This window comes from Eublepharis macularius, chromosome 15 (assembly GCF_028583425.1).
Source record: "Eublepharis macularius isolate TG4126 chromosome 15, MPM_Emac_v1.0, whole genome shotgun sequence".
In the NCBI taxonomy this organism is placed as follows: Eukaryota; Metazoa; Chordata; class Lepidosauria; order Squamata; family Eublepharidae; genus Eublepharis; species Eublepharis macularius.
This window is the reverse complement of record NC_072804.1, coordinates 27,267,474-27,291,947: the sequence shown is the minus strand read 5'-3', so window position 1 is coordinate 27,291,947 and position 24,474 is coordinate 27,267,474. Positions and strand designations below refer to the sequence as shown.

The window sequence follows — 24,474 nt, the reverse complement described above, 5'->3', positions numbered from 1 at the left end:
GGGAAACTTGCTGTGGCCTAGCACTCATTCCTTGCCCCCCCCCCCGCCGCCCATCCATGCATATGTTGATGCTAACACTGTTCCACACTCCTCCAAATTCCTATCTCTATGTCCATGTAGGAAAATATGCCCTTCCAACTTGTAGGTCATATAGTAAAGTGACTAGTGAGGCACGCTGTTTATTGCAAAAGATGAACGTTCAAGGTTATTGGCCCTCAAAATACAGCCGAATATAATCATCTCCCTTGGCTCCTGCCAGACAAAGATTTGAATACACAAAAGAGAGTTAATGGATTGTTTTGTTAAATCTTTGATGAGCTTTATTAGGTATTAAAAAGCTTTGTAACTGATTAAATACACACACATTTGAATCTGATTGTTTTTGTATTATTAAGAACTTTATTGAACATCATCTTTTGACTTGTGATTTAGTTAGTTTTCTAGACAGAGATTTGAAACAGGCAAGGCACCTTTTATAGCACTTTTGAGAAAGGGACTGAGGGTGATGTGCCATCTATGCTGTGCTGGAATCCATTTCCATAACCATTCAAGCACCCAGTAAGCTTCAACAATATAGCTGGTGTCCATTCATTTCAATTGGCGTACTTAGGATTCAGGACTGTAGGTGCCCATGCAAGCCTGATGCCATTCAGTCCCCTCCCGATGAGCTCTGGGCAATGCCAGAAGAGGTTGCCAGTTTTTCAACTGGCCTCTGTAGTTGCGTTTTTAATGACACTTCCTTGTGCAGACCTCAGCAGGTGACCATGTTTTAACTCCACGTCATGAAAAGCTTCACTTACTGATTTGTAAACACAAAGTTAGAAGCACAAGAGCAGGCCAAGTCTTCCCACCCCCCCTTAGGCCAGAATAGGAAAGATGCCGGCATTGGCCACCCCACAGATGTTGTCCTTCATTGAGAGGAGGATGTAGCCGTCGTTCCCCCAGTGAGTAGACCAGGAGTTCTTGATCAGCCAGTACGTCTCCCCTTGCAGGACCCCGTAGCCCACCACCAGCACAGCATGGTTCAAATTGCCACTGTCATTGCCTGTGGTGAAGAAGAAGAAGCAGAGAACAGATTTCTAGTCTTGGAGTGTTCACGTTCAGTGTATCTTTGGGGTCTCTAACCAGCTACATGATAAACTGACAGTCACTGTAGACATTACTTGTTTTACGAGTTCTGCATGGAGCCAACCCCGGGGATCAGCTTCTATTTTAAAAAAACAGCATGCAAATGGGCTCAGAAAGCTGCCACCAGGGGAGGGAAAGCTCCTGCCTTTCTCCTAAGCTTTTTTCCCCTGTGCAAAAACAATGCAGAGGGGAGACGTTTCCCCATTTTTGCTGCTCCGTATGGAGGTATTGTGTACATGCGAGGCAGCGGAAGGGAAAAACTCTCCTTCGTTTCGCTGTTTTTGCATGGAGGGGGGGGAGCTTGGGAGAAAGGCAGGAGCATTTCTTCCCCCATCGGCAGCTTTTTGAGCCCTTTTGAATGCTGTTTTCTTTTATAGAAGCCAATCCTCGAGATGATGTGTGTTTGCGCAGAAAATGGGTTGGCTCTGTGCAGAACTCGTAAGAACTCATAAAAGAAGTAAGTGGAGAGTGACTAAGGGCCAAGCTAGAAGTGACAAATTACACTTGAATGGCAAGAGAACAGACTCACGTGTATTCCTCCCTGTTCACTTGCGCTCCACTTGCACTCCACTCGATCACGTAGTGCAAGTGGAGTGCAAGTGAATAGGGAGGAATACACGTGAGTCTGTTCACTTCCCATTCAAGTGTAATTTGTCGCTTGTAGCTTGGCCTTGGGTCTTATAGGGAAGGTGTAGGCTACAGCAAGGACCGATATGCTTGAACAGTATACTGCTGCCATCTAGTGGCACAGTCATAGCAAAGCTTCCCGGTAACCCGCTCCGGGTCCCCCATAACACCCCTCCCCGCTGAATCTTTGCTGCAGTGCCGGGCAAGAAGATTCACAGCCAAAGAGTTCCAACAGAAGGGCAACAATGTGAGCCTACAAGAAAGCATCTTACGTTAGAGACTCTGCAGGAATGCGCCATCCTTGTCATTACATTAAAGCTGCTTTGTGCAGTTAGAATAAATCTCTTCTCTTCCATGAGCATTTCTGAGCAGGCTCCATCCATCCATCATTGGATATGGCACTATGGCTGGGCTGTAGTAACAGTTTGCAACTAAACTGTCTTGCGTGGATGAGATTATTCAGTTGTGAATGACTGTTATAGCGCAGCAATAGCCAGCAATATGTGGGTGGCAGTTCTCAATACCTTCACCATACTACAATTCCCAAGACTGGGGGGGGGGGAGTGGCAGTTCAACAGACCCCCAGTTGAGAAGCAGCTATGTTTATTTTATTTATGCTTTCTTCTTTCCTCCATCTTCTGTTTCCTAATGCTTTCTCCTCTAGATCTAGGCTACCTTTTCTTCAGTCCCAAGTTACGACAGCTGCAACCTTACCCTCTATGAAAATTAGTTAAATTCTGTCTCCCATGCATTTATGCACATGCCATTTCAAGAAAACATCTAATGTTTTGCACAGCTGGCGCAACAGACTGATTTTATGTCTGCCTAAGGTCATTGATTTCAACATCGTGTGCCTTTCTACATAGAAAGCATTTTTAAAAAAAGTATGGAGGTATAAAAAGGCAAATGCCCCCCCCCTCCCTGAAATTGGTAGCTTTGACTCACTGCACTCGGGCTCATAGTAGACACCGTTGGCATAGAATGCAAATGACCTCGGAGCTGCATCAATGCTCACAGCCACAGGCCCGTTCTTGAAGACAGCAGCTTTCAAGGCAGTGATGTTGCCGTAGGGAACACGGATGTACCTTGACACATTGGCTAGGAACTCAGATTGGTTGTAGTGGCAGAAGCCATTCTGCAAGGCGAGAAAGATGAGGGCAGACTGCATGTATGAAGAGATACAGAGGATTCCCTCTGACTCCAAGGAGGGCATGCATGGCTGAAATTGAGGCTTATTAAAACATTTGTTTTCTGTGCCTTCTCAGTTATTGTGGACCAAAGATAACCAGGAATGCAAAAAAGCGAGAGAAAAGGGTCCAAACTGCCCCAGGGCCACATAAAGCTGAGGAGCTGTCTGTGTTCATATTGCCTGTGGATAGTGGATAAGATTGTATCCATCTGACCTTTCGGCTTTAGTTCAATGATTTACAGAGACAAATAGGAAGCCTATCTAGTGGATCATTGTCTATGGTTACTAATTATTTTATTGTCATTAAACCCTGCTTACAAAATTATCTATTTACTATGTTGATATTCCATGTTCTTAAATATGCAATGTTGTCTAATGATAGCATCTGGAGGTATGCCAGCAGAGGGTTCCAAAACTATGTTGTACCTGATGTTTTGACTTCTCTATGGCAGAAGAAAATTTCACCGACTTCAATACAGCGCCCCAATGAGCACTGTAGGCTCATGAGGCATAGGACTGCGGTGTAAAGAGATGTTGGAGACTGAGATGGGATCTCCCATCTTTAAATAATGAGAGGTCTGATTTTTCCCATATACTTTTTCTGCTAGGGCATATAGTCCCTCTAGACACCTGATTTGTATCAGAAAAGGAGCAGGGACATGATATCCGTGAGCGACACAATCCTCATCTGAATCTCTCTCTCTCTCTCTCTCTCTCTCTCTCTCTCTCTCACACACACACACACACACACACACCTACTATTTTTAAAAGCTCAAAGAACGCTCCAAAGGCTAAGATCCCCTGTGTCTCATCTAGTTACTCGTTTACAATCTAGGAAGCATGCTTAAGATTGCAATCTTACTGGAGAAAAGAATGCCAATGAGAAGCTCGAAATCACACAGAAAGACATATCCAAGGGTGGAATCTGGCTCCGGGTCATAAAAGTAAGAGCTTTTAAATTAAACTCTGTAATGGTCGCCAGCATGGGATAGCCTGATCTTGTCAGATCTTGGAAGCTAAGTAGAGTCTGTAGTTGGATGGGGGACCACCAGGGAAGACTCTGCAGAGGAAGGCACTGGCAATCCACCTCTGCTTCTCCCTTGCCTTGAAAGCCTCTTGCTGGGCTCGCCATAGGTCAAAGGCACACACACACACAGAGTGGTCACTTTGCTATACACACTGAGCAGGGATATCCGAATCCCTCCGGCTGATTCCTATTTCCTTTGTTCACAAGGGCATGGGTCAACATTTGTGTTGAAAACATAGTCTGGAAATACAGTAAATAAAGTTATTTATGGCTGCATCTAATCATCATTGGATATTGCACTATCAGTGCACTATAGGAACCATTTGCAATCTGATTTTCCTTTTGGGATGAACACAGTCCACTCACAAATTATGGTTACAATGCATCAACAGCACAACAATATACAATGTACAAGCGGGCACTTCTGTGTGCTTGAATCCTCCTCCACATTCACTGCCTGGTCTGAAGGCCCTGCTTACCTGGCCCCTGTATGGTGCATAGGATTCGGCGCTCGGTATACCCCCATGCTTCTTGACCCATTCAAGGGCCCGCCACGCTAGGCCTCCATCACATCCATAGTTCCCAAAGCCCCATGAGCAATCCATCAATGCTTGTTGGGACAAGGAGGTCAGCACTCCTGTCTGGAAGAAAGTGCAAAGGTTTTACTCAAAGGCTCCGTTCAGACGTCACATGAAACCACTGCTTGACCCAACTGCCTGTGATTAATGTGATTATCTTAATGCATCTGACGAAGAGGACTGTGGCTCTCGAAAGCTTATGCTACAATAAAGTTGGTTAGTCTTAAACGTGCTACTGAACTCTACTATTTTTCTACTACAAACTAACATGGCTAACTCCTCTGTATCTTAATACAGTCCACCCTGCCAGTTACGGTTAGCTATGAGTTGGTCAATCCAGGACTGGAAACCATGGTTTGAACTTGATTTACTAACCACAGTTGGCTTAATGATCAATGTTGTAATACAGACAGACTTAAACTTGGTTTGTGCCCTGGTGCTGCTCTCCCACTCTCACTGCCTGGCTACAGACAGCCTTTGTACATGTTACTAAGTACCTGGGGATGCTCAAGTGAACCTCCTTTCATGCGTCTCCCCTCCAACTTCCCATGCACTCAATTGCACAGTCACAGTTCAATTTGCTCCCCATGAGTCCATTCACATGTTGGATATCAGTTCCACCTCAACTGCTAAAAGTACCCCAGTTTCCCACCCCCCTTCCCACATCCCTTCTCACACCTTCAAGAAATACCAATTGGCGCCTTGCAAAGGAGCCTTGCAGCGAAAACAGAGCTAGACTCACTTGAATATACAATTACACAAAGGGAGCTCCTGTGGAAGCAGCATGCACACCCACCGAGCAAGAACAACCTGCCCATGAATTGAACGTATAAATCCTGCACTAGAGTGTCCCCAGGTAATTCGCAATGTGTAGAGAGAATGAGATGCTGAGATAAAGGGAAGGGCACAAAGCCCCCCTTTATTAAGGCAAACAAGGATTGGAGGGATCGTCTGTGAGCCAAATCTTGGTTTCACAACTAACTATTTTAAAAATAAATCATGGTTAGTAGCTGCATTGCATAGTAGTTAGAGTGTCAGACTAAAATCTGGGAGACCCAGGTTCAAATCTCCTCTCTACCAAGAATCTTTCTGTGTGTCCTTGGGCCAGGTACTCTCAGCCTGACCCACCTTGCAGGATGAAATGGAGGAGGGGATAATGATTTTTAGGCTGCTTTGCATCTGTTTTGGAGAGAAAAGTGGGGTATAAATATCTAGGACTTCCTTAGCCCGCAGAGGAAGTAAAAGTACTTAGCGAGATGAACCAATGACCTGACTTGGTATAAGGCAATTTCATATGTTCATTCATTGGGAAGGGAAAGATCATACATCGGAAATATCATAGTTCATCCAGTTGCAGAGCATCTGCTCTTCACACAGAAGATCCCAGGTCAATTCATAGAATCATAGAGTTGGAAGGGACCTCCAAGGTCAGCTAGTCCAACCCCCTGCACAATGCAGGAAATTCACAACTACCTCCCCGCCCCCCCTACACACACACAAATTCCTGGCCTCTCCACTTTAGTATCTCAGGTAGCAGGAGCTGGGAATGGCCTTCCTGTGCCAGAGATCCTGGAGAGCAGCTGCCAGTCTGAGGAAACACTACTGAGCAAGACAGAGCCATGGTTTGACTCTGTATAATAAGACAAGTTGAGAGCTGCTGTGGTTAAGTAGTTCAGCTGTGAATCAGCACTCTGCTGGTTCGAATCCCAGCAAGCCATGAGCTCAGCAAGCCACTTCTCTCAGCCCCAGCTCCACAGCTGGATTGTGGAGATAATAATAACACTAACTTGTTAGTGTTATTAGTAAGGCACTAATCTGTCTAGAAGAGCAATATATAAGCGCAGTTATTATTATTTTAAGTCAGTTCACAGGTGCGTTCCTCTGTTGAGCACGAAGCAGCCTCTCATGGGGACCGGGCAGAAGAGAAATGAGAAGGTTTACCTTGAGGAAGAGGGCTCCTTCCAAAACTCCGGTGGTAGCAAAGCTCCAGCAGGAACCACAGATGGCCTGATCCTTGACGGGGGTCACTGCACCTGTAGGTGAATAGGAAGGGAGTCAGTTGAGGGCTTTTTGAGTTGGAACCAGCAAACGAAGTAAACTTCCAGCCCCAAAATGCTGGGTTGTTGAAACTCTCCAAAACACGTTCCATTTGAGCAGAGATTTACAATGGGAGAAGCCAGGGACACATCCTCTTAGGGTCAAAGAAGAAGGGATATACTCTCCTGGTCGCAACCTGGCAATCCTTAGGAACACTGGATGCTGTCCTGTTGTGAGGAAGGTTCAAAGCCTCCCCGAGGAGTCCCTGAACACCTTTGCAGAACTATAATTCTGATGAGAGTTTTGGGTTTGCAGCAGAGACTGACGGGCGAGAGATGGCAGCCATGCCCACTCACCGTACAGCCTCCAGTCGAAGCTCTCAGGGAGGAGGAGGTGGGAGTATGGCGCTCCTGGGAAAGGTTCCCCAACATTTGGTGTTTGGTCCTGCAGGAGTCCCCGCAGGGAAGCCATCTCTTCTGGGGTGTGGTCAGCCAGGTGATTGAGGGCCAGTTTGTAGGACAGGCGGGCTCGATTCTTGGAGTGGACAAACCTTGAGGAGAGCAATGCAGGGGGAAAAGTTCAGCGGTGATCACCTGGGCATGTTCTTGCTGAAAGGTGTTAGCAGGAGTGCTAAATAACACAGCGGTAGTTACGCAGTACTGATTAAAGGTTAAAAGAGTTTATTTGGGAACTACATGTCAGGGGTGTGCACTGGTAAAATATTTGGTTTTCCCACTTCGGGAAGCTTTGATTTGGTATTTCTGAATCGGCAACCCAATTTTTATGAATTGGCCCGATTCAGGGTTTTTTTCTGAATAGGGAACCCGAAGCGCACACCCCTACTACATGTCTGATAGCAAAGAGAAGAGATAGCGACAGAGGCTGTCTGACTACATAGTAGAGAGAGTGGATTCAGGAGAGAGAAGGAGGAGGAGGCTATTGCCCTGTTTAGCCCAAGAGGAGACAAAACAAGGAAATGACCTTTAGGAGACAAGAGATTTGCTGCCCTCACTATCCTATCTAACTGATCCTTGCTGCCCGCTGTATGGAAAGGGTCTTCTTCTATTCTTCCCTCTTGTACACCAAACATTGCTATTTCTGACAAAAGGAAGGGGATACCTGGAGAAGACTGGGTGGCTGTAGAAGCAAAGGATTCTTTGACTGTTTAGATTTGCAGCCAGTGTCTACTCTCTCAAATTAGACCCATCCCCATCCAGCCAGGATTCCAAACAGGCTGGACATGTGTGCCTGGAGACCATGGCTTTTGCTCCTGATTAGAGGCTGTCTGCGCATGCTCAGCAGGATTCTCGTCTCTCACTATACGTGGACACATTGCAGCACTCAGATTCAAGCACTAAAGCCTAGGAATGGCCACGGATCATGGCCAAAATAGACATTTGGAGATTCAGGAGTGTATATTCCCTGCAATTTAAGAAGCTGATTTCAATGTACTTAAAAGGGATTTGTTAAGAGCCCCGTGGCACAGAGTGGTAAGCAGCAGTACTGCAGCCCAAGCTCTGCTCACGACGTGAGTTCGATCCTGGCAGAAGCTGGGTTCAGGTAGCCGGCTCAAGGTTGACTCAGTCTTCTGTCCTTCAAAGGTTAGTAAAATGAGTACCCAGTTTCCTAGGGGTAAAGTGTAGATGACTAGGGAAGGCAATGGCAAACCACCCCATCAAAAAAAGTCTGCCAAGAAAATGTCGTAATGCGACGTCCCCCCATGGGTCAGTAATGACTCGGTGCTTGCACAGGGGACTATCTTTACCTTTACCTAAAAGGGATTAACTCTATTTAGGACTGCACATGTACCAGTGTAATCCTATGGAGTGTTATTCCAGTCTAAACCACATTGATTTAAATGTATTTAGACTGGACTAACTTTGCATAGGATCACACTGTTAGTTCTTTGTCCTGGGCTGTACTGATGTTCCTGACATGTTTTATCCCAGACCCAATAATTAGGGTTGTGGGTTGCTGTGAACAGTTTCACCTAAAGGGGGCAGAGCCAGAACTTATGAGAAAAGAATGTTAATGTTCCTCAATGAGATTGGGAACTAATTATTTAGGCTATATCGAGGCTTGCCAGGTGCCAGTTTACGGTGGGCAATCTCTAGCCAATTTTCTCCAATGCCCACCAGAGGGAAAGGAGCGGGGAGGCCTGGTGCACCAGTGCCACTTCCAGTTTGAACCAGAAGTGGCAAGGGATACTCTGGCATTTCAGAAATACCAGCGCATCCCCAGTAACACGCTCAGTCGCTGATGTAACTTCCAGGTGCCCAGGAGTGACATTAGTATGTCACCAGTGATGTGAGCACATTGCTGGTGCCACCATGACATCAATGGCAAGTGCCTCCCCCCCCCCCAGCAGCATGTAAGTTTCCTGACACTTGGCAGGCTGAATGTGGCAACAAATTATTTTAAAAGGCTTTTTACTCAGCAAAATCAAAAAGAGTCCAGTAGCACCTTTAAGACTAACCAACTTTATTGTAGCATAAGCTTTCGAGCATCACAGTTTTCTTCGTCAGATGTATGGAGGGCAAGAAGAAACTGGTCAGATATATAGGTGGAGAGGGGAGGGAGGAGTAGATGCAAACAGTAGCTTCTGATATGGAGATCAGTCTGCTTCTGTTAAGGAAGTCAGTTACTTCTGATAATGAGATAACCATTCATAGTCTCTATTCAATCACAGCCTGAGTCAAATTTACATATGAATTCCAATTCAGCAGCTTCCCATTGAATTCTGTTTTTGAAAGGTTTCTGTTGAACTACAGTGACCTTTAAGTCCTTGATGGAATGTCCTGGTAGATTGAAGTGTTCTCACACTGGTTTCTGGATGTTGCCATTTTTAATGTCAGATTTGTGTCCATTTATTCTTTTGCACAGAGGGAGGGCTGTATTGTAGGGAGGGGGGGTCTCAGATCACTAATGAGTTAGGGACCATAGACTTCATCACCATGTTGCCTTACAAATTATCTGTTGCTTTAAATACGTACTCCTATGTACTACCGTGCTTCACGTTGTCTAATGTCAGTCCTAAATTGATTATGTTCTATTTCAGCAATTCTTCAACTCTGTATTGGATCCTTACTAATGCTATGTCTTTGTAAACTTGTACTTATTTACCCTATAGCATTGTTTATGGAAATGTCCTTGATACTAATTTTAATAATTTCCCACTATGTAATCCGCCTTGAGTCTCAGTGAGAAAGGCGGACTATAAATGACATAAACAAACAAACAAACCCTAGCTATTTCTCTTAAGCTAAGAACTGTGAGGAAGATCTATTACTAAGAGAGAAAGTGTCTCTCGGCACGAGACTTCTTTCATGAGGACGCTCAAGTGAAGGGAGACCCAATGCTAGCCAGGAAGCATAGTTTTAAAAGACAGAGCTTCCCACTCCCTTGTCTATTCCTTAATGGGAAGTGAAATAAACAAACCCCCGGAGGAGTGCCCGCTCTGGAGGGGCGAGACTACGCTTCCTGGCTAACACTGCGTCTCTCTTCATGTAAGCATCCTCATGTTTGAGGTCTTGTGTAGAGACACGCAAAAAGAGAGATTTTGATGTCTTCAACACAGGGACAGGATTTTATGGTCCCTCCATTGCTGGTGTAGCTGCAGTCTCCGCTCAGCAGCAATGGGTCTTTCACAGGGTGGATTTCCTCATAGTTTCCCTGCCCCCAGTCCCTCGAAATGGCCACCCCCACCCCCTAGGCCAAGAGGGCTTTTGCAATTTTTAAAAAAATTGGCACTAGAATATCATTACAGTGATATTCTGTGATATTCTGATACAGTGATATTCTGTTGTAACAATAGGTGAGCGGGTTCTCTGAATTGCCAGTTTTCTTTCTTTCCTTTTTCTTTTTTAAAAGTGAGTCTTTAGCTCACTCAAAATATGCCGTTTCCCTTGTATCTCCACAAGGGATGGAGCTAGAGACTTTTTTGAAAAATGAAAGCTGGGAATTCAGAGAATCGACTACACCTATTGTGGCAATGGTATAGGTAGGGTTACCAGGTGTTGGGATTTAGCGAGTGTTTTCATTTCAGTCATGAAAGAGTTAAAGTGTTACCTACTTAATTAGTAGACTTACTTTGAATGTAACTAGGATAGTAACCATTAGAGCTTCGAATAAGATTCCCGCCATAGAAAGGGGAGTCACTAAGCATAACGAAGTAGGATTAGGATTTTCTATTGGGCAGTTTGTTTATTGGGGGCCATTCATTGATGCTACATACTGAAGTTTTATTGCTCTTTGTTCACTTGTCTTCTAATCTTACTTTTCTAGCAAGATGTAGTCAGCTTAGCAATTGATTATTTTCTCCAAATGTAACCCTATTTTTATCCTTTAGTAAAAGTATTTTACAGAGCTACACTAGAGTGTGTGTGAGTCTATTCTCATTACTTCCAATGCACAATCTTCGCACAAACTCTGCTATATTTTCCTGCACCAGGTCTCTCTTGGCAACTGTCAGGAGGCACGGACACTTACTTTATTTCTTAATCTCCATACATGTGGTGTTAATGCAAGCCTGCATGGGGCATGATGGCACTTCTGGTGCAAACGGAAGTGACGTCATAGCTTTTTTGCTATGTTTGGGGCTGATTATTAAAGAATCAGCCCTTTGGTGACACCAGAAGTGACGTCGTCCGGCCCGTGCACAGGAGCGTGCAGGGTGCCATTTCCTGGGCCTGTTTGGCAAGGGAGGACCATCTTTGGGACCCTGCCGCCTCCCGCTCATCACCAGCAATCAGCAGGCAGAGGCAGGGATCCCCAGGAGTTTGTCCGCACTGGGGAGAACACAGCAACCCTAGGTATATCAATATAATGATATTCTAGCGCCATTTAAAAAATAAAAATAAAAAGCCCAATCAGTGGTGGAGGAAGGAAATGGCTACCATGGGGGCAGGGTCAGTGAAAATGACTGCCATGCGAGATGGAAAATCCAAATTTCTTCCCACATATTGCAGCCTTCCTGGCTTTACTGTATTTTCCCCCAAAGCTTCAGAGCAAAGCAGGTTTGAGAAGAATTAGAGAACAGCACCATGATACGGTGGGGAAATGGGGCAAAAATCCACTCCTCCAAAGCATTGAATTTGGGGCAGGTAACCCACATGGAAGACACCTTTCTTTGTATTGTCGAAGGCTTTCACGGCCGGAGAACGATGGTTGTTGTGGGTTTTCCGGGCTGTATTGCCGTGGTCTTGGCATTGTAGTTCCTGACGTTTCGCCAGCAGCTGTGGCTGGCATCTTCAGAGGTGTAGCACCAAAAGACAGAGATCTCTCAGTGTCACACATTGAGAGTGTGTGTCTCTCAGGGCCAAGCTACACATGACGAATGACACTTGAACGGCAAGTGGATTGAGTGGAGGGCAAGTGAACAGGGAGAAATACACTTGCCATTCAAGTGTCATTCGTCATGTGTAGCTTGGCCCTCAGTGTGACACTGAGAGTGGAACTACAAGTGACAAAAAGCACTGGTTGGATACTTGTCAGCTTCCCTCAAGTTTTGATGGGAAATGTAGGCATCCTGGTCTTGCAGCTTGGCTCTCCGACTGCTGTCCAATGGACTTTTCAACTGTCACTTGTCCAACATTCCGCCAAGCTGCCTACATTTCCCATCAAAACTTGAGGGAAGCTGACAAGTGTCCAATCTGTGCCTTTTGGCACTTGTAGTTCTGCTCTCTGAGATCTCTGTCTTTTGGTGCTACACCTCTGAAGATGCCAGCCACAGCTGCTGGCGAAACGTCAGGAACTACAATGCCAAGACCACGGCAATACAGCCCGGAAAACCCACAACAACCAACACCTTTCTTTGTTACTATTGTATTTTGTTTATTGTACTCCAGTTTGAGTCCCCATCGGGAAGAAAAGTGAGATGGACAGATAGCCATAGGGGAATTTCTGACCAGATATTAGGTATGGGTTCAGGTTTTTTGCACCCTAGGTGCCAAAGCTGCCACCTGCCCTCCTTGCCACTTCCTGTATCTCAAGGAGGTGGGTAGCAGGTAAATCTGCTGCTCTCACCCTGCATCTCAGAGATGCAGGAGACAAGCCTTCAGCTTGCTCTTCTTTTCAACCCTGCACATTGGAGAGGAGGGAGGCAAGTCTTTCACCCACTCTCCTCACTCCTCTCTTCCTCCACACCTTGGGGAGACAGGAAGGCATCACCACCCTCCTTACCCCACCATGGGGGAGGGGAAAAGGAAGAGCTAGGGGGCTAGGAGTGCCTCTCAGGTCTGCCATTTGCCAAGGCAGGCTGTGGGCTTTGAGGTGGGGCGGGGCACTGACAGAGCTGGTTGGTGGTCAAGAGTGACCTCAAGTCAAAGCTGACTTATGGTGACTCCCGGTGGGGTTTTCGTGGAAGAGACGAACAGAGGTGGTTTGCCATTGCCTGCCTCTGCAACCTTGATCTTCGCTGGAGGTCTCCCATCCAATTACTAACCAAGGCTGACCCTGCTTAGCTTCTGAGATCTGACAAGATCAGGATCACCTGGGCTATTAGTGTCCCTCATCTTTGGTCCCTAGGTAATTGACTGGGTGGGCCTAGTGGAAGGGTTGCTTCTGCATGTGTTTCAGTAAATTTAGTAAATCCAGACTAATTTGATGGACTTGATCCAAAGTTTCCTACAATTGGGACTATTCTGATTACAACTGAGAATCACACTTTCACCCAAGAGTTAGGCTGTTTTGCCTTCAGACCGTTCCCTGGGCCCATACCCTGCTGTTCTAGTGGGAAGGGAGAGAAGGTGCCTCATGCCTTTCCCCTACCTCATATTGTGGATGAAGGTATGCGACCTCTGCTCCAGTTCCTCCTGACTGCCATACCGCTTCCCAAACTTCTTCCTGTACTGATGGAAGAGACGATGACCTCTGTCCTCTTCCCTCTCGATGTAATCTTGCATGGGGTTAGCCAGGATGAGGTGCTCCTCCCCTTGTCCTGGAGGCCACTCACAATCCATGTCTGGAAGAGACGAAAAGCTGGATGAGCTCCCTTTGATTCTTTCCATTTAACTTTCACCCTCCTTTGGATAAGATTGACAGCTGCCAAAAGAACTGCCCAAAGAATGCTCAAGTATTCTTTGTTCTGGCTCCAGTTGGTGGAATAGCCTGCCTGATAAGGCTAGGAAAGCTCCCATGTTCTTATCATGCCACAGAATGTGCAAAAAGGAATTGTTCAGGGCACCATTCTTATAATAGGGAATAAGATATTTTAATGTCTGTGAAATGTCAGTTTTCATTTCTTTGTTCCTTGTATATATTACAGTGTTTATTGCATTGTTCACCAATTTTGCAGTTCTTTTGAACTATTTGCTTGTATTATATTGTTTTTGTGCATCATTCATAAATTTTGTGATCCAGAGTTAGTCTTTTTGATTGCATCTTTCCAAAATTGTGTAACTCACTTTGAGTCTCAAAAAGAAAGGTGGACTATAAATGAAGCAAATAAGTAAATTGGCCCCACTGGGGAACTGTTATTTGCAGTGCTGGGGGGACTTTTCCCCCCAGTGGAGCAACTAGCAACTGTACAGCAACTGTACAAGACTGTTGGGGAAAAGATGCAAGGAGAAGCTTAAGCCTACATGTACCATGAGCCAAATTAAGAATTAAATTCCAAGCACGGAACTCCCTGGGCACATTTGTTGACTGGACTCTGCAAAAGAGCGAGGCACAGTGTATCTACATGAGGCACCTTGGCCCATGTTCGTTAAGTGTGGGGAGATGCAATGTTAGCCGAGAAGTGTGGTTTTAAAAGACAGAGCGGGCAGAGATCACTCTTCAGAGGGTTTGTTAATTTCATCTTCTCCTCCCCAAAGGCTCTGCCAATTTCACCTCTCCAGTCTAAAACAGTGTGTGGGATCACAACCAGAGGGCAGCAAGGAATGGAAATGGGCTGGAGCTGCCTTCCAGAGCTGGTCTTGGACCTGGAGAGGTTATAATGGGCTGAAGTTTCCCTTCTGGCATTTCACAGCCCCTTCACACAGCTGCAGTGTATAGCAAAGCCTTTGCCCTGCCCCCAGCTCTGTCTTTTTAAACTACCCTTCCCAGCTACCATTGCAACTCCCGACACATGTTCTTCACCTGTCAGATGTCTCATGAAGAGAGACTTGTAGTCAGGCCCTTCAGAAGAAGACAGCTTTGTGTTCTCTTCTCAATAGTTACACAACTCAAAACACATTTATTTACCTGGATAGGCTGCTGGAAACACTAACTATGCTTTTGAAAAAGAACTCCCAATCGCCACAAGGATTTCCCCAGAGATATAGAAAATAGGCTCTTGCCCTAAGTAAAAGCCAAGCAATACTTGGTGTTATTTTAATTGGTCTTAATTAAAACAGTGTGCAAGTTTTGATTTCTGTAGAACTCTTCAACAGAGGAAGGGGGGAATATGTTTTAGGGAATGATCTTAAGGCCCCTTGCTTGTGTTCTGTGTAGAATATCAAGTAGGCTTGAATAAATGGGTGGTGGGTGGAACTGATGTCATGTTGCACCTTTGGCCTTCAGGAAAAAAGGGGAGATGCAGCTCAGTGGTACAGCATCTGTTTTGTATGCAGATTGTCCCAGTTTCAATCTTTGGCATCTTCAGTTAAAAGGATCAGGTAGCATATGATGTGAAAGACCTCTGTTCAAAAATCTGGAGAACTACTGCTAGTCAAGAGAAGACAACATCGACCTTGATAGACCAAGGAGATCAATAGAAGGCAGGTGTTCATTTAGGTGTTCAAAAAAGGTCACCTCCCATTGTAAATATATTAAACGGTGGTTAATCAAATGTCTCTGTAACACCAAACGGAGCCCAAGGGTCCCTTATGCAACATACCTTTTGGTAGGTCCAAGATGCTGGCTGAGAAGTTGTGGGATAAGCCAGCATAGTCAATCTCATACTTATCATAGTGAGAACCTAGGAGGTTGTTGTAGCCCCTCATCTCGTAATGCACGGGGACAGGATGATCTTCAGAAGCAGTCACCCACAGGGAGTAGACATTCTTCTTTGTGCCCCAGTACGACACATTCTGCCACATGTCACATAAGTGTCCTTTGTAGTATTCCCTTCGTACCAGCTGGAGGGGAGAGAAAGTAAAGAAACTTATATTTTCAATGTTTTATATAAACACAGATGAAGTGTTTATATGTACAGACATATACAAGAATTTGAAAACAGGTTACAATCTGAAGGCAAGCATCAAATAAGGCATTCCTAACTTTAAGTCTATCAAAGTTAAAGTGCAAAGTGCTATATAAACATTCCTGTATTCATATACAAAGTGCTAATGCCTATTTTATAACAACCATTTAAGCTGTTATATAGCACTTTGCACTTTAACTTTGATAGACTTAAAGTTAGGAATGCCTTATTTGATGCTTGCCTTTAAATTGTATTCAAACTGGTCAACCTTTCAGTAATGATTGTACATACAAGTATACTGTTGAAGAGTTGACAGTCATGCCCGCACTCTCAAATAACTGAATGCTGATTAAGTATAGAATATTTTGGTATTTCAATAAATGTTAATAATAATAAAGTGCTGATTCTGAATTCAACAATCATCAGGAAAAGAAAAGACAACAGAATTTTACTGTAAGTAGAAGCCATTTCTTGACTACATTACAACAAGCAACATACAATCTACCAGTCATTAATAGAAATATAAGCAACTGAAGAACAGCAAAACTTTCATGGATCTATATGGGAAAAACCATTCAAAGAAAAAGAAACTTTAAATGTTAATAGTAAACTTGTAAATAAGTTATTGTTACATGAATGTAAAAGTAAGACTTGAATTGGTCTATGTGCTTGATGACCTTTAATTAAAAAAATAATTAAAAAAATAATAATAAAGTGCCCACCCTCAGTGTACAGAGTCAATATACGGCTCTCATTTCAATGCACACATGAGTGGGATGAGAATTTGAGTCCATGTTGCTCTCTGATTTGTCACTAATTTCCAAGGGAATAACTTTGCCAATTACTTTCAATTAGCTGTGTTGGTCTGCCATAGAACAGCAGGATATGAGTCCAGTGGCACCGTAGAGACCAAGAAGACCTTCGGGGTACACATTTTAAGGATCAAAGCTCCCTTCTTCAGATACCAAAAGGAGCTTTGACTCTTGAAAGCTTACACCCCGGAAATCTTGTTCCTCTAAGGTGCCACTGGACTCAAATTCTGCCAATCACTGAGGGCCAAATGATTTCATATGTTAGATGATTAAAGCCCAGGTGAATAAAGTAGTCTTACAATGTAGGTATGGGAGGGTAAATAGTTCAGGGCCACAGCACCAGAAAGGGAGGTACACCCCACACCATTTCCCCAATCAGAAATACTCCCCCATTCCCAGAGTGCTTGAAATTCCTTTAAGGAAAAAAGACAGGTGTCCATAAAATCCTATCTTTTTTCCCTGCCAAAGGTAAAAGAAGCTGCAGAGAGGGCATTTTCTATCTGTGAAATGGCATCCTCCTGTCGTAAACACTGCAGTTCTAATTCAGATTGGGTTCCCTGTGGTTGCTTTCTGCAGCTGAATTACACATTTAGGAATTGAGTCATGGATCAGGATGAGCATCACTTAGAGAGAGCCATTACATGGAAAGGATCCCAGAGTTTACTTCCTGAAATTCTACCATTAGCTTGCCCAGTCCTTTTGTATGCCCATAAATAAAGGACTCACCCTAAAGCCGTCCATACTAGGGAAGACACTCTGGGGTTTGACAAGGTTTACTGCACTGCCGTTTAATCGGAAGCACTTGAGGACATTTGTCTCTATTTCTGTGGTCTCTGGGGTGACCTTGTAGTAGGCACCCCATGGACGCTCAGTCCCGACTTGATAGGTGATGACTTGACCTGGAAAGAACACAGGACAGAGTGAGAAGGGGGGAGCAATAACAGAGGCCCCATTTGCTCTCTTATGGAGACTCCAAAGAGATCACTCCAGAGTTCCGAAATATAGGAGTCATTGCCTGACTTGCTGTGATACCAAGGAATGTTCACAAATGTATCAGCAACAGGGGTGAAGGTGCTAGTGTAACCCCTATGAGGTTAATTGGTTTAGCCCAGTGGGGTGGAGTCAGAAGCTAGAGGCAGGCTGCTGAGGAGGGGGCTGGTTGCTGGGCAGCTTAATAAATTATAAGCTCTTATCACCTTGATTAAGGTAATCAAATGTTGTATGTAAACCATATGATTTAAAGTGGTGTTTGTGTATTGTGTTCGGTTGGTGTTACTGGGATTGTACTCTTTTTGCAGGGCTGTAATTCCCCAAGAAGAAGACAGACGCCTGGGGTGCAGCTGCTTCAAATGAATGAAAGAGGACTCATCACTTCGGGAAAGACTGAACTGCTTTACCATTTCAGAAACACTGTTGATTTAAACCATACAGAAAAGTATGGTCGCACTTACAAGTTAGTTTTTTTTAAGTTGTATTTTATTAATTGTTAAAACGTTTAAAAGGAAAAAAAACTTCCTTAAAATTGTGTGAAAGTTGCTTCCTAAGCCCCACAGAACCCATGAAAAGAGAAGTTACACACTAGCAACAGAATACTGATGTGCGCCTTGCATGAGGGAAGCAAAACATTGGTTCAAACATGGAGGAAAAATATACTGCCCTATGGACTGGATAACATATGCAATTGATGGCTGGAAGAAAGAGCAAAGATGAGGTATGCAGTAAAGGGCATACACTGGGGAGCTGAGGGTGGGATCCTGCGAGGTGGCAGAATTAAGGACCAAAGAAGGCTGGCTGAAGGAAAAGGGGCAGAGTAGGTAGTTGGCTGACAAGAATAAGCTGTAGAGTTAAACCACATATAATGCTGGATTTATGTGACTGGAACTTCCAATGAGAAATCTGGTCCTATTTGGTAGCTAACGTGCTTAGATGGGAGTAACTCTTGTTAGGATTGTACTCTATGATATCTAGCTTTGCAAGATTATAGTTGCTGGGATTTCCTGAGTGGGGGGACTCAAACTACCTGAGACCTGACTTGAAATTTGTTTGTTTGTTTTTAAAAAAATTTATTGGTGAGTTTGAATTTCCAAGTTTGATACATACATTCCCTTCATATCTAATTAGTTCTGTTCCCCACCTTTTCCCTCCCCCCTCCCTATTGACTTCCAACAGCTTTCCAACCCTTACCCCCTTGTGTTGCTTAATACTATTTCACTTATATTTTTCTGCAACACATAGATCATCATATCTCTTACTCTAAGCATATTCTAATTCTTTTATACAGATACTCTGTCAAATATACTATCAATATAGTATTTGCTGTATACTATACCATGCAACATAACATAGCATGCATTGTAATATAACATAACCTATATTTATCTGCAACACATAGATCATAATATCTCTTACTCTAAGCATGTTCTAGTTCTTTTATGCATATTCTCTATCAAACATACTATCAATATAGTATTTGTTGTATACTATTCCATACAATATAACCTAGCATGCATTATAATATAACATCCCAATATAGTATACAGTGTAATATACTAACACCAAACATCATAATATATGTAATGTATAGTATAAATTTTCTAATGTATCCATTTTACTTTTCCTTTGTTAAACTATATAATCTAAATCAAATTTTCTTAATCATAATATTAGCTTATATTGTTATAATTAAATTTCCTGACTTGAAATTTGTGATAGGGACAAAATGGGGACAAGAATTGGCCGATGTGACCCTCAGGCTAAGTTCCCAGCTCGCCTACCATGATAATACTGAATGCGACTCTTCCTTGCAGTCAGATTGTACCAGGCTTCGAAAGGCTCCTCAATTTCAGCATAAGGTAGGTAGATTGTTCCTGCAGGAGGAAAGAGTAAAGCGATCCTGTGTTTTTCATAAAGGATAACTGAGTACATCATTACTGGCAGCAGGGGGGGCAGGCAGGCAGGCAAGCGGCCACCCAACGAACAATCTTTTCACACATCTTACTGGCCGTGCAAAATCGTGCAAAACTCCTGGAATGATGATCTCTTCCTGGCGCAATTTCCCGTCATGACTCTGGTTTGTGGCGCGATTCCCCTCTCAGACAGAACTGCTAAGTGTTAAAGGTTAACAGACATCTAGTTCATTTCCTTGAGGGTGATTAAAAGGTTGGTTAGTGAGAGGATTGGGGAGCTTGTTCTCTTAAAGACTAGTGAAAGCCAGTGTGGTGTAATGGTTAGAGTGCTGGACTTGGATCTGGGAGACACAGGTTCAAATCCTTACTCAGCTGCGGTTGTTGGGTGACCTTGAGACAGTCACACACTCTCAGCCTAAACCACTTCACAGGGTTGTAGTGAGGATAAAATGAGGGTGAAGAGGACAATGTAAGCTGCTTTGGATACCCCCTGTGGAGAAAGGCGGACTATAAATGAAATAAATAATAAATACTGTTGCAGATAAAAGGTTGTTTGGGTGGTGGATGGCAAGGAGAGAAGGAAGCACGGGAAAAAAGGATACTGGAATTGCCAGGAGTAGGAAAAGAGCAAATAGTATGGGGAGAGGGGTAAAGGGGAAAGTGAGCTTCTCCTCACAGACTGAGGTTCTCCACTATACAACTGGGTCTGGCCCAGCCTGGTGGCCAAAACCATGCCAAGTTTTCCCAAGAAGAAGCTGCCAGGGGGAGGCAAGGAGCGGAAGCTGAAGACAGAGGGGCAAATAAAAGTAGGTTGACTTGGAGGTGGGAAGGAAAGAAGGAAGCACAAAACTGGGAAAGCCTTTAGGGGTTTTCAGTGAAAGGAAATATTGGGGGAGGAGAAAATGAGATAAATCCCCGAAGTCCTTGAGGGTCTCTCACTTGTAAATATCTAAATACATAAATAAGAGTAATCATGTAATCAAAACTCTTGGAAGTGCAACATCCATGTGGCTAATTTGCACATGATTCATTCAGCTGAATTCAGTGAGCAGCTCCCATGATCATGAGCTCTGGAACTAAAGCAGTTGTTTTAATGTATGTATGGAGTATGACGAATAATTGTCCAGTGCCAGAAAAGCTTAGAGGTAACAGCACAACAAAGGAAAAATCTCTGAAGGTCTTCAATGAACATTATCCCTGGTTCCCACTGGGAAGATACTCCTATAGATCTGTGTGGACCCCCACCCCGGACTCACATTTGAGGAGACCCCATAGAAATACCAAATGCTATTTGCTCCTGTTAATGTTGATTATGGGATGGATCCTACTCATTTGTTTGGCTAGTGGTAGCCTTCCCTGGAAGACTCTTTTGGTAAAGGGGAAAGGCTCTGGCTCAGAAGTGGAGCACCTGGGCCGTTTCCACACTGCTCACCTTCATCCAGAACGCTGCGGAACGTCGTGAAAAAAATGCAGAAGACAGCTTCTTCTCGTGTGAATTTTGCGCGACATTGTGCAAAACTCGCGCGAGAAGATGCTATCTTCTGCATTTTTTTTCATAACGTTCTGCAGCGTTCCGGATGAAGGTGAGACAATACAATCCACAAACTAGGTCCAATTAATTATAAGCATTCATAGACAAAACGCAAGCGCTCCCAAGTGCCAAGATATAACAATAAATAACAATGTATACTAACAATCTTATTACATCGTTTCATACTGCAACCATTCAAAAGGGTACCCACCCCATATAAATATCAGTAAACAGACTCATTGCAGAAATCCAAGTACAACATTCAAAATCAATAAGGGAAGTATATAGAATGAATTCATAACTCCATGAGTTTTCCTATTCATAATGTTGTGTGTTCATTTCACAGGCAAACCGTCCTGGCAGAGAAGAAAGTCTCCTCCAGCGTCATTGAAATGAACACATCGAGTCTGTTTACTGATATTTATATGGGGTGGATACCCTCTTAAATGGTTGCAATATGAAATGATGTAATAAGATTGTTAGTATACATTGTTATTTATTGTTATATCTTGGCACTTTGGAGCGCTTGCACTTTGTCTATGAATGCTTATAATTAATTGGACCTAATTTGTGGATTGTATTCAGTCTCCTTTGGGGTTTCCCCCCCTCTTGTTGTTTGCTATTTCATTTGGAGACTTCCCCTTTAAATCTCCAGCTCTTTCAAAACCAGCAGATGATCTGGAAGGCAACCTACATGCAGATCCCAACGAGCTGGTCTGCCTTACTTCACAATACAAAGCCCCTGACCAATAATCTCCATGGCTACAGATTATAGGAGGTGTCGCTGGAAGAATCATCGATGAATGCTCGCTTGGATTGTTTCAGGATCAGCCCATGCTTTCAAAACAGGAGCTGTCCTTTAAAATAGAGACTGTTCCCAGACCACAGGAAGAATGTGCATTTGCCATGGTACATCCTCCTAACACCCCCACTAAACCAAAGGCAAACTGTCAGGGATTACCTGTGACATGATAGATCTCTCCAAATTCAGGGAGCTTCCCCAAAACATTGCATTCAGATCCTGGGAAGGAAAAAGAAGGGAAAAAATCATTTCAAGCTTCTTTGGGAAAGAGAAAAGAACAAGGGGGAGGAGAGAACCGCACCAGCTGTGCAAGCCCAACAACAACCCTGATTCCTTTTCAAAGTATACTTTGAATCCAAATGGAGCACTGGATGCAGTTCAAAGAGGATTGAACTGGGAGGGACTGTGTGGGTCAGTGGCAGAGCGTATGGGTGCTCAACTGTCCTGTGTAGGATGGCTCCCCCCACCTCTGCATGCTAAGCCATCCCTTCTGCAACCACATCTAAGACCTACTCATACCTCTGTTTCAGCTATAGGGTCAGAACGACCCTGTATGTCCCCAGGGAATATTTTGTTATACTGGGGATCATGAAACCAGCATGGACAAAAGCCATGTAGGATGAAGACTGTAGCAAGAAGGGGAATTGTGAGATTCTTTGGAAAAGCTGGCTGGATCCAATCCCTAGTGCAAAAGGGCAGGAGGTGCACCAATACAGAGTCAAGGCTGAGAAGAAAAAACGGTGCAGTGAGGAAAAGATATTTATTATATTTCACTTAGAGATCCCCATGCATTTCACATGCTGCTTCTCCACAGGATCTGTAAAATAACCTTCTATGATGTGCAAAATGCACATCATTTTTTCTTTTCTACTTCAGATCCAGTCCCTAGACTGCTATTCATAGGAAATGTTGTACTTAAGAATAAGGATGTAGACAGAACAAAGTCAGAACGTGATCTGATTCAAAACAGACCTGTTTGTTAACAGAGCAATCCTTTGCCTAGAAATGCACTGCGGTACAGTTCTTGTAACTACACAAGCAGAAAAACTGACATTTGGAAATGATGGGCAAAAGTCAATAATGTTCCATATATGCCCTGGTTCTTCACTTTTTTGAAGAGAGTTAGGAAGAGCTAGAGAAGGGGAAGTGGACTCCTGAGCATGACAGGGTAGGTTGCATTGGTTTAGTTTAGCATATGTAACTGCTTTTATTGGATTCTCACCTTGCAAATCAACTTATTGATTTATAAGATTTCTGACCTGCTTCCCCAGCATATTTCCAAGCCATTTCCAACACACCCATACAGTTTACATCAAACAAAAACATCACAGAAAACCACAAACTGTAACACAAAATAATTTAACAATAAAACCATTTCAAAAAATAATATTGAAAGAGAATGCATACCCTTTCCCAAATAAGGGGGGTGGGGAATGCTTTCACCACTTCTCCTTTCAAGGATGACACTTTTAAGACTCCCCCAACACAAACCTAATGGCTCTTCCCTATCAACTATAATCCCAAAATAACCAGTCAGGGACTGCTTCGAAAGCCAAGATGTTTATTCTTTAGGTTAAAGATCTCCAAGGAGAATAATACCATGCATCTGACAAAGAGAACTGTGATTCTCAAAAGCTTATGCTACAGTAAAGTTGGTTAGTCTTAAAGGTGCTACTGGACTCTTTTCTATTTTGCTACTACAGACTAACACAGCTAACTCTTCTGGATCAAGGAAAATAATTGTCCTACGTTCTATTTACAATTGAAAAAGAGTTTTTATTATACCTGAAATAGCAGGCTGTGTGCTATGTGGTACATTAGTGTGTGCATGGGTTTATTTATGTGTGTGTGCAGAGGAGGTATGAGTGACAGGTTAATTTACAGTACAATCTTAAAAAGCATCCATGGGTTTAGAAGGGTGTAAATCTGCCTAAGATTTCTCTGTTAATTTACGTTCTAGAGATTGTGGGGAAGGCATAGATCCCTGAAGAACGGAGACTCTAACTCTAGTTCAGCCCATGAAGAATGGGGAGGGGGAGTGTTTAAAGTCTATGCCTTCCAGGGACTACCATTGCCAACCTCCAGGTGGGGCCTGGAGTTCTCCCAGAACTACAACTGATCTCCAGACTACAAAGATCAGTTCCCCTTAAGGAAACAACAGCTTCAGATGGAAAACTCACATTCCCACTGAGCTCTCGCTCCTCCCAAAAATTCTGCCTTCCCCCTGTAGTGCCACCAAATCCCCAGGAATTTCCCAGGCTGGAGTTGGCAGCTCTACCAACAACCTTGACACTCCATTCAGAACCCATAAAAGTTTCTGTAGGCAACCATAGGTCTAGTGGGCTGCAACAGACTAACCTGTAGGGGATGTTTAACCGTGACCAAAGCTCATTAAAAAAAAAAAAAAGTGAAATTTGCAAATAGGGAAAAAATTATCCAGGTGCTCTTTCAAAACAAAAGAACAATTCTAGCTCAAGTTCCTTTTGCAAGGAGAACAGGAAGTGAAAATGAAGTGTTCAGGTTTGGGTTTACCTGAGAAGCAGCAGAACATGGAAAGAATCATAAAAGCCCATCTGAGAGAGACCATCCTGGCGGAACCACGCCCTGCTCCAGCACCACTCCAAAGACTCTCCAAGCACAACTGTATGAGAAGCTGCTTAAGAGATCTTCTGAGAGGCTGTGCTATCACCTCTGGGGGTGAACAGAAGGGAGG

At 43.8% G+C, this 24,474-nt stretch overlaps 1 protein-coding gene across 1 annotated transcript; it reads right to left on the bottom strand.

Moving 5' to 3' along the window:
* Positions 1–857: 857 nt before the first annotated feature.
* Positions 858–24,348, bottom strand: LOC129343606 (digestive cysteine proteinase 1-like). Its single transcript, XM_054999913.1, has 11 exons — positions 24,294–24,348; positions 21,921–21,980; positions 19,297–19,389; positions 17,249–17,421; positions 15,405–15,645; positions 13,355–13,547; positions 6,943–7,136; positions 6,491–6,582; positions 4,451–4,612; positions 2,701–2,890; positions 858–1,045 (listed from the first exon to the last, which is right to left on the bottom strand). Exons 1-11 carry the CDS (start codon positions 24,346–24,348, stop codon positions 858–860), a joined length of 1,641 nt encoding a protein of 546 aa, XP_054855888.1.
* Positions 24,349–24,474: the final 126 nt, after the last annotated feature.

Excerpts from the sequence above, each read along its gene's own strand:
- LOC129343606 (XM_054999913.1), bottom strand. The coding sequence starts at position 24,348 with ATGGTCTCTCTCAGATGGGCTTTTATGATTCTTTCCATGTTCTGCTGC. Across the intron at positions 19,390-21,920 it reads AGAGATCTATCATGTCACAG|GAACAATCTACCTACCTTAT; the intron begins GTAATCCCTGAC and ends TTCCTCCTGCAG. Across the intron at positions 4,613-6,490 it reads AAGGAGCCCTCTTCCTCAAG|ACAGGAGTGCTGACCTCCTT; the intron begins GTAAACCTTCTC and ends ACTTTCTTCCAG.